Source organism: Pongo abelii, chromosome 5 (genome assembly GCF_028885655.2).
Source record: "Pongo abelii isolate AG06213 chromosome 5, NHGRI_mPonAbe1-v2.0_pri, whole genome shotgun sequence".
NCBI classification, from domain to species: domain Eukaryota; kingdom Metazoa; phylum Chordata; class Mammalia; order Primates; family Hominidae; genus Pongo; species Pongo abelii.
In genome coordinates, this window is record NC_071990.2 from 135,498,347 (window position 1) to 135,515,037 (window position 16,691).

General features: G+C 39.1%; 2 protein-coding genes across 3 annotated transcripts in view; one reads left to right on the forward strand and one right to left on the reverse strand.

The window, feature by feature from the left end:
* The window catches only part of TBPL1 (TATA-box binding protein like 1), a 37,552-nt gene extending 34,902 nt beyond the window's left edge, over positions 1-2,650 (forward strand). The window contains exon 7 of one of the 2 annotated variants that reach the window (XM_024247911.3): positions 409-938. In XM_024247911.3, coding sequence (XP_024103679.1) covers positions 409-500 — 92 coding nt within the window. In that variant the 3' untranslated portion in view covers positions 501-938. 2 annotated transcript variants of the gene reach the window in all.
* Positions 2,150-16,691, reverse strand: part of SLC2A12 (solute carrier family 2 member 12) — a 63,992-nt gene continuing 49,450 nt past the window's right edge. The window contains exons 4-5 of the mRNA XM_024248706.3: positions 15,635-15,767; positions 2,150-4,726 (exon numbers count right to left, since the gene is read on the reverse strand). Of these exons, the coding sequence (XP_024104474.1) occupies positions 4,585-4,726; positions 15,635-15,767 (275 nt within the window). The 3' untranslated portion in view covers positions 2,150-4,584. The remainder of the gene's footprint in view (positions 4,727-15,634; positions 15,768-16,691) is intronic.

The window sequence follows — 16,691 nt, forward strand, 5'->3', positions numbered from 1 at the left end:
CCTGAGCCTCTGTTGTAGCCTAACCAGAAGCCAGCTGATAGTGATTTAAAGGATAGCTGTTATCTAGTCCCATTTGTTACTCCTTCCTTTCATGTATGTATTATATTACAGTGCTTTTTATATTAGTCCATGATAGTTTGTATGCAGTTTTTTTTTCAGTCTGGTGCCCTAAAACAAAGTGAATAACCTCATTTTGTGTTTCATATGTCCTTTAATTGCCCAGAACAAAATCTGTATTATTTTTACTTATTATGGCTATGTGTATAATTGTATGTGTAGTTTTTTTTTTTTTAACAGTTAACTTGATATTCTATACCACTTGAATATTTTTAATTCTGGAAAATCAGTTTTTCCTAGTGCTCCCTTTTCCAACTCTTCTCACTCCTTCCTCCATTGTGTTTATTACAGGGCCCAATGTAAAGGCTGTTGCTACTGCTGTGGAACAGATTTACCCATTTGTGTTTGAAAGCAGGAAAGAAATTTTATCATTCACCACTTAATTGGTTAGAATCTCTAACTGAGCACCTTTTAAACCTGCTGCACATTGGACTCAAAAGGAAAACTGGACCAACAGTAATTGAGGAAATAGACTCTTTTATTCATTCACGGCTACAGTGTAAGCTCCAGTCCCTTTGGATTTTATTCCAAACCTTGCTGTAATATAAAAGGAAGTTTACAAGACATGACATTGCTGCTTTTACAAAAGGACATTCTATTTATTTTCGCAGTAATTCTCATGTCCCCATAAGCAGAGCTGTCACAGTGTGCACTACCTTAGATTGTTTTATTGTTGTCATTGTAATTTTTTTCCATTTTGAGCTAATGTGTTTTATTTGTGAATAGTCTTTTACATTTTTGTATGCTGAATATGGGCACCAAAGAACCTGTAAAAGTTATCTTTTTCAATTGAATGTGCACAAATAAAAGTTTGGAAAAGATCTCTCTTCATATCCATTCTATAACTTTTATTCCCCATTTTCTATTTTAACAAAAATTGTATTCATACTTCTTTTTTTTAAAATCTATGCAAGCTTAAGACTTCAGCTAAAGTGTGTTGGCTTCTTTTTGAAGTGTATTTTGTGTGTGTGGGTGTATATATATATATGCGCCACATGTGTATAGTATCTTTTAATGCTCTGTTACCAAATAACAAATAGGAATTTTTTTTCTTGCAGATTAGAAATAAAAACGTGTATATAAACTCTAGGGAACCAGACTAGAAGTTTATAGATAAAGGATAATGTTTTATGTTGCTAATTTAATATGATAGAAAATGTTAAATAACTTGTAAAGGTTAAGAAATTGTAGTTTTAAGAAGAGAAACCTCTTACCCACTAGATGGAAATGAGAAAGAAGCTGTGATGAATGGTGCCTCATTTGGACCTTTGTTTTTCTGGAAAGACTCAACACCTGTAGTTGTAGAGAAGTGATTGAGGTTCTTGACTTTAATCTTGGGTTGGTGCCCAAGCCTACACTAAGAGTCTTGTCAGAAGTTGGTAACATGGAGATGTTTTAACAAGAAGTGCCCATAAGCTGCCTCTGTGCCACAATGTAATTGTCAAATAGCCCCACTTGAATTTGAAAGCCATTTTGTGCGATACTGTCCTTCCCCTTGCTGTATCTTATTTAATGGAGTTAAAGAGTGACTATTCAGTATATGAGATTGCTACTCTTAAAGTTATAATAAATACGCATTTATGAAACAGTGTCTCTGGCTCACCCAGGAGCCCTGATGTGGTAATACAGGATCAAGCTGTAGTTGTGCCCTGTCATTTAGGTTTAGGAGTTTAGTGTAACCAACAGTGATTATACCTAGAAATAAAGCTGAGTGGAGAGTCCAATTAGCTTCTCAGGAGAAACTTAATGGAGACAATATTCCAACACAATGTTCCACAAAAACTCGTATTTCCAAAATGTTTTTAAACCTTTGTGGAAAAATTGCAACATCCTAACCTCCATATATAGTACATTTTCCTTACTGTATTATAAAATCTTGAAAACTTAGCTTAGGCACTGCACTGAACAACACATAGTTTTTATCTTTTTTCTTCTCAATGCCTTCCCTAACCTGCTTCTTATTCCAAAGTGGAAAGCAAAGGCTAACTTACATTTTTCCTTCTTGTGAAACATTTCATTGTGATTTTTAGACTTTTATTTTTCCTTTTTTTTTAAAGTGTTTATTTCCTTTAAGATTCAGTAGGATAGCCAAACTCATAGAGAATAAAATTACATGAAAGAGTTACAAGCTCACTGTTTTAAAGACTTGACATTTTTCATTTAGTTTTAATTAACAGTAATAAGTCACCTCCTGTTTTGCAATGTTCACCAAAAAAAGAAACATAGAATAGGGGGAAAACATGCTTATATAGCCAAGGTACATATCCAGATGATGTAACCTTTTTAGTATTTGCATGACTTGAAAACTGGGCAGATCAATAGCTAATCGAAGTGCTTTATCTGAAGGGAGAGGGTAAAGACAGTGTGACCGGGTTTGTTTTCAGGGCTGCCGAGTGAGCCTCACCTAACAGTCTCCATGGGTAATTCGCTAACCTTAACAAAGATGGGAAGAAGTGAGTGCTCTGATGTCTTCTGCGGGCTCTCCATAAGTACTGTAAATTTTTTTAATAAATAAAAACTGAATATATATGTACAAGTTGTAAGTATTTCCCCCTTTTTATTTTTGAAAATCAAAAAGCTTAATTTGGTGTGGTGCAATGGATATTGGATAAAAATTTGAAGACAAAATTGTTTAGTTACAGACTCAGGATAATAAAAGAAAAATATAAAAGAATGCTCAAGATACTGAAGTCAAGGTCACTAGTAATAAACTGGCTAGGTTGATAAACAATTTCCTGCCCATTTATAATGAAGGGCTAAACAAAAAATACCTGAAGTATATATAGTGTTTGAACTATAAACACGGAAGGAAACATGGGGCAGAACACGCTTCCCTTCTCTTTCCAAAAACAAAAGACAATGCATGTTCTGATTTGCGTATGAAATACACCATGATAGAATTGAGATCTCAAATCTCCTTTCCTTTTAGCTTCCCCCTGCCAATTTTTATACAGATAATACACTGCAGATCCAGGCCTTTTAGTCAGTCTCCTGAGTCTCTGATATAGTTTTACTACTTACATAAGTTTATAGTCTCTCCACATTGTTATAAAGGAATGTAGTAGATCATGTTTCCTTATATGACATTGGGACAGTTTGTTAGGAACCAATAGGAAAATTCCAAGCTAAATAAAAAGGAGCTTTGGCTCTTAGGATTCTCTTTTCTTCAGGTTAATCATATTTTAAAATTCTTTTTCAAGTTAGGTTGTTCGTGCTTTTAAGTTTTTTGTGTGTCTTCCATCACTTACAATATTAGTAATTTAATATGTTATTTGGTTCAAGAATTGATTGTGGATTTTCTGTCATACCCAAATTTTATTAGTAAGACCTCTTACCAAGTCTTTAAAATAAACTGGAGAAGTAGAGAACAGTTCATCATTGTGTGGGTGAAACCCACGTTGCTGGTACAGGTGGCCATCATAGAAAAGAACATGAGGGAATTGTCCTGATGTCTGAATGTCATTTATTGTGTCTTCAGTTATCTGAAGGTCATCATCAATTATAGCCTGTGTACCGTAACCTGAGGTAGTGATATTCCTGAGGAGTGTGAAGAATTGCAGGACACTGTGGATTACTATACATTGTCATGAAAGCCTTACAAGGAGGCAGCTTTTCTAGGCTTGACTTAATAACGTCAACCTAATTGCTTATAGATTTGGATAAATAACCTAATGACCTGACTCCTTTTCTAATGTTTTACTAACAGCTACTTCTAAATAAATATGGTCCCAGGATTTTAAAATTGTCTTTTCTATGCATTTTTTAAAAATGGAAAAAAATGCTCATTTTTCTCAACTATTGCGGAATTATTTTAATATTTCATAATATTAACATGAAATTCATAAGATGATATTTTGCATTAAATTGTAGTTTATAGTTCATAAAATAAGCTCTATAATCTTTATACTTGTTGAATGTAACTAGGAATTACCACTAAAATCCTAGCCAGGACCCTCTCCTAATCTAGATAGAATATATGGGCAGTTGTCTACACTGTGTGTTCTGGTTCTTTTTTGTGTAAGATCCAGTGCAAGTAGTGTCTTGGCAGGCAAAAACTGTACCCTCATGTCCAGACCACTTCTGTGTCTGAATAATAAAGCTGTGACTGGCCTCCGTACATACATAGCTTAAGGCAGAGGTTGATGTCTTCACTAGGACATAGTCTATTCAAAGGCTGCTCTGTGAAGAAGGTAGAAAGTATTAAACCAGCCAGTAACTTTTTTTTTTAACCTGATACCCTGCTTAGAATAAGAAAGAGATCACTTAGGACCTTGTACCTCATCTACCTTTTGAGGTTCCTTTTGGGGAAGAGGGGGATTAAAGGCTGTCTTTATCATTTCAGAGTGTCTCTTTAAAACTAGTTCCATGACACTGAAAAGAAAGCACAGGAGTCGCAACTATGCATTGGTCCAAAGACACCCTCCTAAATGTTCTGGCGCTATCCACGTTCAGAAGGTGTTGAGGCCATTAGGTCTCTGGAGAAAGCTGCCTGGATTGGCCCCTACCACGCAGCTTGTTACACTCCTGGGGTTTTCTTTTTTGAGGCTGTTTTGGCACTAATTCTTCTTGGTGATGACTCATAAAACAAATGTTGTTTTTCACATAGTTCCTGAAAGAGAAAGAGGCACTAATGAAAATGTCATTCTTAGTTTACATGAAAAAAAATGTGTAGGCTATTATTTTTTAAACCACCCTGGGGCTTTAATGTTTTAGCTATGCAAAATAAATACACATTTTTATTAGGAATCCTGCTGCATCATGAAATTCAGTATGCCACAGACTTTGGTCAATCTCATGCAAGGGGTAATGGTGTCTTCTCAGAATACAATCCCAGCAGTCAGCTCTGTGGGGAAGGATTCCAAGGATAGTATTACATACAGAGAACCAGTGGAGGTTTCATCCCAGACCTTATTTTTTTCCATTTCTCAAACTCCAGCAATGTGCCTATGTTTATATCTCTTGTATCTTCCACATTATCCCTCACTCCTGCATTAACAAATTTTTCTACAGTATTCTTCCCATCAGCATAAAAAGATGCTACTGTATTTTACCTTTACTAAAAATGAAGAGCTGCCTTTGAACCTCCTTTTTCAAATACCTTTTTCTGTAATTTAACCAGTGATTTGAGTGGCCACAATATGTAGGTAGTATGGGTTGAGTAGATAAAGACTCCTGTTTTTAAGGAGCTTACTTAGATTTTAGAGGGGAGACAAGCTTATAAGTTGAAGTAGTAAAAGTGCAAATGAGGAATAAACAGGGAAGGAGAAAAAAGGATTTAGTTGGGTGGGAGAGGACAGGCTGTATTATACAGGTGGCATCTCTCTAAAGCAGTGATGATCAGAAAATGGAGTGAAGTTAGGGAGGGAACTCCTGCAGAGAATCCCAGAGACCTGAGAAGTTGGGGCAGGGAAACGGTTGGTATCTGGAGGGAAATCTGAGGAAGGTATTTTTTCAGGATGGGAAATACTGCAGCTTTGTGCGTGTGTGTGTGATGATAATCCCATAGGAGGGGGAAGTTGATGCAGTCAGTGTACAAATGGAAGCATTGGCCTTTGCAACAAGGCAGTGTGTGTGGGCATAGATGTAGGTGGAAGATCTTGTGGCAGGAGGACAAGGTGGTCTCAATTTATTTTCTCAGTGAACTAAAAAGCAAAATTAATTAGAGTGAAGAAGTGGGAGGGGGTCCTGGAGGCTTCGGAAAAGTATTGGTGTGAAGTAATCATCTTCGAAAGTAGGAACGTCAACTCACCAGGGAAATGTGTATATTGCAGGGCATTCCTCAAAAGCTACTTGAGATTTATATTCATAAGGTTAAAACAAGGCTGATGAGCATAGTCGTGTGTTTGATTCAGCCAGGTTTAGCTCCTTGAATGCAGGGATAAAATAAAGTAAGAGTTGACTTGGTCAGAGTTAAGGTTTGCCTGAGTGATGGAGGGAGAGAGAGGAGGGTAAAGGTAGAAGGGGAGATGCAAAGAAGTGGCCTTGGTGGTGGGCCATGGAAAGTAGGAAGCAGGGTAAGGAAGGAAGGGAGAGCATGGGCCCCCAGGTTGTGGTGGGGCTGAAGACTTGTTGAAGTACCAGTACTTGAGGAAGTGGGCTGGAGAGATGAGTGGTTAGAGGGTGAGTGGAATGCTTGTGAATGAAGCAGTGATTGGAAATGAGTCTAGGGCATGACCATCCTGCTTTTCTGTTCCCCTTCACAGCAAAATTGATGCAAGGAGTGAACTGTTGCTTCTTGCACTTCACTTCCATTTTGTCCTCCAACCAAATCAGTCGACTTCTGTCCTCTCATTCCACTGAGCCTGTGGTTACATCTGTCTTTGTGCTTGGCCTCTCCAGTCCCACCTTCCTACAACACTTCTGGCTTTCCTCCAGCCTCACTGTTGGCTTCTTTTCAGTCCCTTTTAACACTCTCTTCTTTGCTTGGTCTCTAAGGTTGGCACAAAACTGGGCCTAGTCCCTTCTCTCTCTGTTCTCTGACCAGATAAGCTTATCTGGCTTCAGGACTTAAATACCACTTATAAGCTGATGGCCACCCACATTTGACTCTAACCCCTAGAGTCTCCAAATTTCAGACTTAACATACCCAACTGCCTACTACTAATGTGTCTATTTGATGTCTAATGGACATCTCACAATATCTCCAAATCCGAGCTCTATTCTCTCCTGAGCCCTGAAACCTAGTCCTCTCTCAGGCTTCCCCATCTCACCATCTGTCCAGTTTCTCAAGCTAAAACTTGCAGTGTCATCCTGACTACTTCATTACCTTATTCTTGTATCCGTTTCATTCGTTTTTTCATTTATTCAATGCTGAGCTTCGATTATATGCCAAGGAATTGTTCCAAGTGTTGGGAAACAACAATGAACAAAATATACAAAATTCCCTGGCTTCATGGAATTTAAATATAGCAGGAAGAGATAGACAGTAGACCAAGTAAAATATAGTGTTTCTGCTTTGGTTAAAACTGAAGGATTGGAAAGTGGGTGCAGAGTTGGCTACACAATTGGGATTTGAAATAGAGGGACAGGAAAAGTCTGATGGAGGTGAAGCAGCAAGACAGGTGGATATCTAGGGGAAGAGAATTCGAGGCAGAGAAAACAAGTGCCAAGATCTGGAGCCTTGAGCATGCCTGATGTGTCTGGGAGGCAGCCTCTGGCCTGTGTGGCTGTGAGAGAAGAAGGGGAGATTAGCAGGCTGTGCAGGGCTGGAAGGGCATTGGAAGGCTTCTGCTCTTGCTAGAGAGCCACTGGAGGATTGGAGCAAAAGAATACCTTGATTGCATTTTAAGGGGTCATTCTGGCCACTGTGTAGAGAACTGATGGGAGGGGACAGAGGCAGAAATGGGGACCAGTAAGTGGGTATTGCAGTAATTCAGGATGGAGATCATGGTGACTCAGACCAGGGCAGCCATGAAGGTGTTCAGGCTCTGGATATATTTTGACGTAAGAGCCAACACAACTTCCTGATAGACTGAATGTGGAGTATGAGAGAAAGAGTCAGGAAAGACTCCAAAGTTTGTGGCCAGAGCAAGTAGTAGGATAACAGTGACATCCACTGAGGTGGGTAAGGCAGTGAGTGGAATAGGTTTGAGAACATCACATGTTCAATTTAGGGCGTGCGAGGTATTAGGTATCTGTTAGACATTTGGAAAGACATGTAGAGTAAGCAGTTGAATAAACAAGCCTTGAATTCTAGAGAGATAGCTAGAGACATAAATTTCAGACCCTGGCATATCAATGAGATAAAAACTGTAAAATTGGCTGGACACGGTGGCTCATGCCTGTAATCCCAGCACTTTGGGAGGCCTAGGTGGGCGGATCACGAGGTCAGGAGATCGAGACCATCCTGGCTAACATGGCGAAACCCCATCTCTACTAAAACTACAAAAAAATTAGCCAGGTGTGGTGGCGGGCACCTGTAGTCCCAGCTACTCGGGAGGCTGAGGCAGGAGAATGGCGTGAACCTGGGAGGCGGAGCTTGCATTGAGCCGAGATGGCACCATTGCACTCCAACCTGGGCAACAGAGCAAGACTCCGTCTCAAAACAAAAAAACAAACAAAAAAACCCTGTAACATTGACTGAGATCAACTGGCCGGTGAGGGTGATAGAGAAGCGGTCAGGAGACTAAGCCCCAGGGCACACCAACTTTAACAGAGGAAGCAGAGGAAGAGATACCCATAGGTAAGAGACAACCAGGGGACGGGTCGCAGAAGGATGTGAGGCAAGCGTTTCAGGAAGGACTATCCCCAGCCAAACACACTATCTCCAGTCAAATGCTGGGGATAGTCTAAGATGAGGAGTGAGAATTGACCACAGAGTTAACCAACATGGAGGTAATTGGGATGTTAAAAAGTAATTTCAGGAGCGGGGTGGCCATAACAGTCTCATTGGAGCAGGTTCGTGAGAATGGGAAGAGCAGAAAGCACAAGTGATGACAGCGAATATAGACAACGCTTTAGAAAAACTTGGCTATAAATAGTACCCAAGAAATAGGGCAAAAGCTGGAGAGAAAAGTGGCACCAAAGACCTTTGTTTTTTTTTTTTTTAAAAAAAAAAAAAAAAGATGGAGAAAGAATCACAGCAGGTTTCTGTGCTGATGAGGAGTAGGTAAAGATGCAGATGATGCAGCAGTGAGCTGGCAGAATTGCTGGAGAATGTGCCGGAGAAGGGAGAGAGGAGAGAGGGGGTGAAGGGGGCTCTGATAGGAAGGACTGCATTCCTACATAGGCCCTGGAGGAGTGGTCGTGTATGTGGAAGGTGGTGGAAGTTTCCCCCTGATTATGTCCATTTTCTCGGTGAAGTCAGAAGCAAGGCCATCAGTGAGGAATGAAGATGTGAGGAGGTTTCAGGAGAGAAAGTGATCTGGAACATATGTCTAGGAGAGAAGCAGAGTTCATAGACTAGGGATATGTGTGATTGCCACATGTGATTGAAGGCCACTTAAGGTCCGTGGTCATGATGGAAAAAGAGACCCAGCACTAGAATTGCATGCTTTCCCAGCCTCCTTCAGCTGGATGGCTGCAGACACTCACTATGGCACACTTTAAAGTGTAAGTCGATCATGTCACTGCCCTCCTTAAAATCCTTCAGTAGCTTCCACTGCAATTAGAATGAAACCAAACTCTTCACTCAGCCTGCAAAGCCCTGCACACTAGTCTCTACCTACTTCCTAACTCATTGTCAAAGATTACAGCCTTCTTCCCATTTCTGGAACAGGTCAAGTGCGTTTCTGACTTAGCCTTTTCACTACCTGTTTTTTCTGCCTGGATTTTCTCCCCTATCTTCCAAGGTTGGCTCTTTATTACCCAGGTTTTATCTTAAATGTTACCTCTCAGAATAGCCTTCTCAGATCTGCCCAATTGAAAGTAGTCCTTTAGTCACTTACTGTCTAATCAGTATACTGGAAATCTCATGGTGATTGTACTTGCTGATAATGTTATTGTAGAACCTAGATCAGTGCCTGGCACATAGTAGATGCTCGATAAATATTTGTTGAACAAATGAATTGGATGGATGAATGAATGAAGAAATGGCCACATCAAATTAACTGCTAAAAGTGAAAAATAAGTTTGCTTCGGAACTGAAATATTTACAAAACATTAACTTGTTTGCTTTCTCCATTTGTGCCCACTTAAGCTGGGGGAAAAGTAAATCACAGCTGAAACAGCAAATATGGCAAACATCACATCCCATTTTGAGTTTGTAGCTTGCAAGGCAGAAGTTCAAAATAAAATCTTTTCAAATTACATTATTGCAGAAATCTTTTCTGACCTCTCAGCTGAGTCACTGTTTATTTTATAAGAAACTTAACATCCTTGGAAGAATATTTGTTTTTTCAGCTTTTTAGAAATAGGGGTAGAAGAACCCAGCTCCAAATACAGAGGAAAATGCTAAGTAATGTGTAGTATGTTTGATGTTAACTTGATATTGTAGTTTCCTTTCTTAGAAATAGACATTGGGATTTCTACATCAGGACTGTTACCTTGGTGACAAAAGTTGATTCATTGTTTTATTAACTTGTAAATTCATGAAGGCTCTCTTAACTCAGCAGTGTCCTTCCTCATTCTTCAAGTTCACCTCAGCTTCTGTGCACAAGCAGGTTCCATGGGCTTTCTGCCACCTCGTATTTCCTTAACTAATTTGATAACTTACTGTATTTTTTTGTCTCTGACATTTCTCTCTTGGAAACCTTGTTTAACATATATCCTTTAGATACTTTGGTCAATTTACATAAGCCAGGCTGCTCACATTGTCATTTTAAAAGCTTTTGCCAACCTGTTGGTTCAGCTCAGAAAAGCCTCTGGCTCACTAGTATTGCGTGAATAGAAATTAACCAGGAGGCCAAGGTGGGCAGATCACGAGTTCAGGAGATCGAGACCATCCTGGCTAACACGGTGAAACCCCGTCTCTACTAAAAATACAAAAAAAAAAAGAAGCCGGGCGTGGCGGTGGGTGCCTGTAGTCCCAGCTACTTGAGAGGCTGAGGCAGGAGAATGGTGTTAACCTGGGAGGCGGAGCTTATGGTGAGCTGAGCTCATGTCACTGCACTCCAGCCTGGGGGCAACAGAGCGAGACTCCATCTCAAAAAAAAAGTTAACCTACCATGTGATGCAGCAATCTCATTACTGAGTATATACCCAAAGGAAAATGAATCATTTTACCAAAAGGACATGTGAACCCATACGTTCATTGCATCACTATTCACAATAGCAAACGTGGAATCAACCCAGGTGTCCATGAGCAGTGGATTGGATAAAGAAAATGTGGTATATATACACCATGGAATACTACACAGCCATCAAAAAGAACGAAATCATTTGTAGCAACATGGATGGAGCTGGAGGCCATTTTCTTAAGTGAACTAATGCAGAAACAGAAAAGCAAGTACTGTTTGTTCTCACTTATAAGTGGGAGCTAAACATTGGGTACTCATGGACATAAAGAGGCAAAAATAGACACTGAGACGACTGGAGAGGAGAGAGATGGAGGTGGGCAAGGGCTAGAAAACTACCTATTGGGTCCTATGTTCACTACCTGAGTGACAGAGTCATTCATACTCCAAACCTCAGCATCATGCAGTAAACCTTTGTAACAAACCTGCACATGTAGCCCCGATTCTAAAATAAATGTTGAAAAAAAAATTCTAAAAGCACCTTTTCCTTTTTGTCCTCAGTACTGGGCTTCCTCATGGTTTATAGCTAGAAGGTATTACTACTGCTATAATGACTTTAAAATGTAAAATTGTTTTGCCATCTCATCTTTCATAATTGCCTTTATTTTTGTTCTTCATTACAAACCTAGCAGTTCTCCTATAGTCTGTTTAGAGGTCAACAGTACCTTTGGCTTTTGGTCCTCTCCTAATTTGCAATTTATAACTTTCTTGGAGAGGGTCTGGATTTAAGTTTGAGTAATTGCATGACTCAAAAGTAACAGAAATGTGATTCTTTCAAAAACATTTCCTAAGTCAGAATTTTAATAATTTAGACAGATTCTTTCCCCACCCCAAATTCTGAATTAATAAGTTCTGTTGGGTTTTAGATACCCACATCATATGTTCTTAAGGAATATCTTATTCTGGAAGCCTACTAGAAAGAAAGATTAGATTTTCTTAAGTTCTGTCATTGAATTTTCATTTGGTTTGCAATTTGATACAATCTGACAACCCTATATGAAAACAAGGATTTGAAAGTTCTTAATCTTATACAGAACATTCTGCTTTCAAGTTTGACTTTTTTAAGAGAGTACAATGGGTTGTGATAGTAAGGGAGGCCTATATAGTTTCCTTCAATTAATTAATTGCTATTTCTCCCTGCCTCAATTTTTTAGTTATTTTTGTTCACAATAATTCACAAAATTTTACTTTTTTTGTGTGTGTTCTTTTGAGACAGGGTCTCACTCTGTTACCCAGGCTGAAGTGTAGTGGTGCAATCACAGCTCACTGCAGCCTCGACTTCCCAGGCTCAGATGATCCTCCTACCTCAGCTTCCTGAGTAGCTGGGACTACAGGCACAAGCCACCATGCCCAGCTAATATTTTGTGTTTTTGGTAGAGATGGGGTTTCGCCATGTTTTCAGGCTGGTCTCGAACTCCTGGGTTCAAGCATTCTGCCTGCCTTGTTCTCCCAGAGTGCTGGGATTACAGAGGTGAGCCGCTACACCCAGCCACAAAATGTTTAAAGGAATTTTGCTCCCTGAGTTAGTAGATGAGTAGTTCAAAGGTGCGTATACACAAAGTGGATTTACCATGAAGCCAACAAAACAAGTTATAAAATTGAATAGTGGATACTTTTTAATCATCTACCAGAAATCAATATTAAGCTAGGTAGGCATTGTAGGAGTTACATAAGAAAGATAATGGACAGAGCATTCCTGGAAACTAAAACTTTATTAATTAACAAGGTGAAACCACAAGAGTTCTAGCCAACGCAGTATAGAAGTAAAGAGGGCTAGAAGATATTGAAAATCTAGGACAAAGGATTACTCTCCAGGGCTGGAGCTACTCAGGGCTTCGAGGATGAGTACCTGAGTTGAGTCTAAAAGCATAAGGATGTAGAGCTGAATCTTCAAAGTTAGCTAAAACGTAGGAAAAGAAGGAGAAATCAGGAGATTAGAGCCGTGAGCTAGGAGGCCATCCAGGAAAGAAGATTGTTTCACATGAGCTAAAAGAACTTCAAGAAAGAGTAGGTGTGATAGATTAAATGTGGTCAGAAATTCTTTGCCCTTCATCTCAAGAGGTTAGGTCTCTTTCTTCACCCGTTGTATCTAGGCTGGCCTCAGGACTTGTGCTGACAATAGAAAGTGGTCAAAGTGATGTGTGTCTTCCTGATGTAAACCTCAGAGAGACTTGCAGCCTTTTTCTGCCTTCACTACCTTGGAAAGCTGCCCTGAGTTTGACAAGTGAGAAAGCCACTTTGCCTCCTCAAGGATGAGAAGCCACTAGGGAGGACTGAAGCTCCCCATTGACAGCCGGCACCTACTGCCACCTATGTGATCAAGTCCCGTGTGATTGTGGGCCCTCCTGCCCAGGGAGACACGCGAGTGAGCACAGGCAAAACAAGCAGAGGCACCACCCAGCCAAACCAAAGAATCATGGGAAATAGTTGTTTTCAGCTGCAACATTTGGGATGCTTTGTTATGCAGCAATGGATAATTGATGTGAAACAGGCATAAGGAAGGATGAGAAATGGAGGAATACCAATAGATTTGGAAGTCATCGGTGTCCTGGCATCTCAGTTATGGAAAAACCTGAATCCATGAGGAATGTTGCCAGTTTACAGGTGGATACATTGAGTTATCAAAGTCTGAGGCCATTGATGATTTAAATCGTATTTGTAATTGATAGCCTTATTCAGAGTCTAATGCTCACCAAGAAATCCAATCATTTTGACCTCCACTTGGATAGAGCCAGGCAATGCATTAGTTAGTCCAAGGATATAGCCAGCCTTCCTCACAATTTTATTTCCCATTGTAAATGAATCATTTTCACTTTATTTTTTTGAAAACAGGGCCTGGGATAGGACCTTGGGTCTCAGCCTTTCCATCTCTATCAGACTTACAGCTCCTTCTCTGTGCCCTAAACACCTGCTAAGGCTAAGATTAGCAGAAAAACTGTCAGGCTTAACCGTCTACCGTTGTTCTAAATATTGCACATTTAAGGTAATTTTAAGAAAGATAAGTTTCTTATATGAATAGGCATTTAGAAAACTGGTTTAAAAAATCTCTGTATCAAAAAAAATTAGCCTTATAATTTGATATTTACCTTAAGCTTAAACTGGGAGAATTTTTTTCTGCTTTTTCTAAAGTAAAATATTTTAAAATTTAGACCATCTAAAAGTGTATAAAGCACAAAGTGAAAATTTTCCACAATCCTACTTACTATACCCCCAATAAGCCAGGATTAATGGTGGGTTCAATATAAATACACATGCACACATATACCTACTAACAATTCACCTATCAGGTTTATTCTTCCTTCAAGTAAAAGCTGAAGAATCGCTATGCCCACAATATCTGTAATCATACATTTCTCTCTACGTTTTCAAAGTATTTTTAAAAGAAAGTCACAAATTGTGAAAATGTAGTTTCCTCCCATTATATTAAAACCCAAGAATAAGTATCCCTGCATTTCTAAATGGAATGATGTAATCCTAGGAAGAGTAACAAGTTCTGCTTCATTCTTAGCCCCTGTGTCTCACCTCTTCCCCCAGGACATGATTTTGGCAATTAGAGCTACTAAAAAAGGAAAGGGAATTTTCTGCCACCCACTTCTAAATTAAATGTTTCACTTCTAAGTTAAATTGTTTAAACAATCTCTCCTTGTGAAATTTTTTAAACCAGTTTTCTAAATGCCTATTCATATAAGAAACTTATCTTTCTTAAAATTACCTTAAATGTGCAATATTTGGAACAACGGTAGATGGTTAAGCCTGACAGTTTTTCTGCTAATCTTAGCCTTAGCAGGTGTTTAGGGCACAGAGAAGGAGCTATAAGTCTGATAGAGATGGAAAGGCTGAGACCCAAGGTCCTATCCCAGGGTGAACATGGTATATCTACATTTCCAGGACCCACCCCAAACCCCAAACAAAGAAAACCTGTTGGGGGGAGCTAGAGAGACGGAAGAAGTTCTGAGATGGTTACTGAGTAGAGCTTTAAAACGTTCACCCGTTGGTTGGGGACTGGGTGGGGGAAGCGTTGGGGGGCGGTGAGGGATAAAAGACTACAAATTGAGTTCAGTGTATACTGCTCCGGTGATGGGTGCACCAAAATCTCACAATCGCCACTAAAGAACTTACTCTGTAACCAAATATCACCTGTTCCCCAAAAACCTATGAAAATAAACTTTTTTTTTAAAATGAGATAGTTTTAATCAGCACAGCAGATTCGCATCCTCTATACAACAAAATTAATTTCAGAAAAAAATCTAGTAAAACAACAATAATAACAGTTTCTTTTTCAGAAAAGAAATACAGACAGTGAAAATATTAAACTTTGTTCTAGTAAAAATTATTACATTACAAAAAGAAAATATGGTTTAATGCTTTTTAATTACAATGATGTATTTTTTTTGTTTCGTATAAAAGGAAAAAACTTGTAACCTTGTACCTACGTATTGGTTGGTCACAGTAATGAGTAATAGCATTACAGTTTGATGATAATTGTAAAAGGCTAACATGTTAAAAAACATTCCAGTTGTAAAGATTTTATTCAAATTCAGTACAATATTTCATCGATAAGTGAAAATTCGCACTTGCCAATCAAATACATTCACTTTGTAGTTTTAAAAAAAAAAAAAGTTTCACTCATTGGGAAGAAATGGTTATTCTTCCTTAGCTGAATCACCCAAATTAAAGACAAAGCAGGGAAACTGGAATTATGCACTGAGACACAGTCTTACATTAAAGGGAATGTCCTAATCTAATAATATCTAATAATTTCAGATACTATTCCTTTGCTGTATATAAAAGCTGCGCTTTTGACCAAAGAGTATTGTTCAGAAACCAATGCATGTAATACTTACACTTTTGCTAGCTCCATTGATATTTGTTCCAAAGAGCATCCCTTTGTCTCAGGTATAAACATAACAACAAAAAGCAGGGATGCTAGACTCATGACTGTATATATAAAGCACACCCATGGCAGGCCAATAAGATCTATAAAGGACAAAAGAAACTGATTAGAAATGTGTTTTGTGTAGCTTTGATCCCATTTGTGAACAGCCACTTAGGGCATATATAACACCCTATGTATTTTCAAACATGCCAGCAGTATCCAGGAAAATAGGAATCACAAATTTAAAATGTAGCCAGCTCTGAAAGTGTTACTTTTACAGACTACCTTAGTTTTCTCTGTTGAAGTAAATAGCAGTCTTGTAACTGTCACAATTTACACCCAATGTCATCTTCTTGGTGGGCATGTCTTTCTGTTTCAAAATGGCAATGTGTCTTTATTAATATAAAAAAGCACATGCAAAAAAGGAACCTCAAATAACATGGAAACATATGATGTAGAAGGTAAAATCTCTCTTCTCCCTCACCACAGTTCCCTTCTTGGGAATCGCCATGGTAGCAGTTTAGTTTCTGTTTGGTGGACAATTTTTTCCCCCTCTTGCTATCATTCCCAATGGTGGACATTTTTAATGACATTTGTACAGATGGATTTTTCTTGGAATGAGCTCACCCTTCTTTGCTCTGATTTGAATAAATCATTTCATGCTGGCAATATTTCATCATTTTTAATAGCTTGCAGTGTGTTTGTAATGTTTCTTCCTGGATTCAGAGAAAAAGGTGATCATGGATCCAGTAAAAGCCATCAACTTGCCAAGATGCATCACAAGAAGCAGGATCCTCAAGATTCTGATGACTCTCATCTGCAAACCTAGCATTTTTCCTCTGACCACTTCCAGCCAAAGATATAGTCCCTTTGTAGTCATGGACCAAGTCAAGGCACATTCAGTGGTGAGCAGTGGCCCCCACAATGCACTTGAGTCTGCCACTTGCATTGTGGCAGCCCCTGACTCAGCAGCAGAAGGTCTAGTGTGGCAAGGAGTAGTCAACTACGAACAACAAGATTTTACA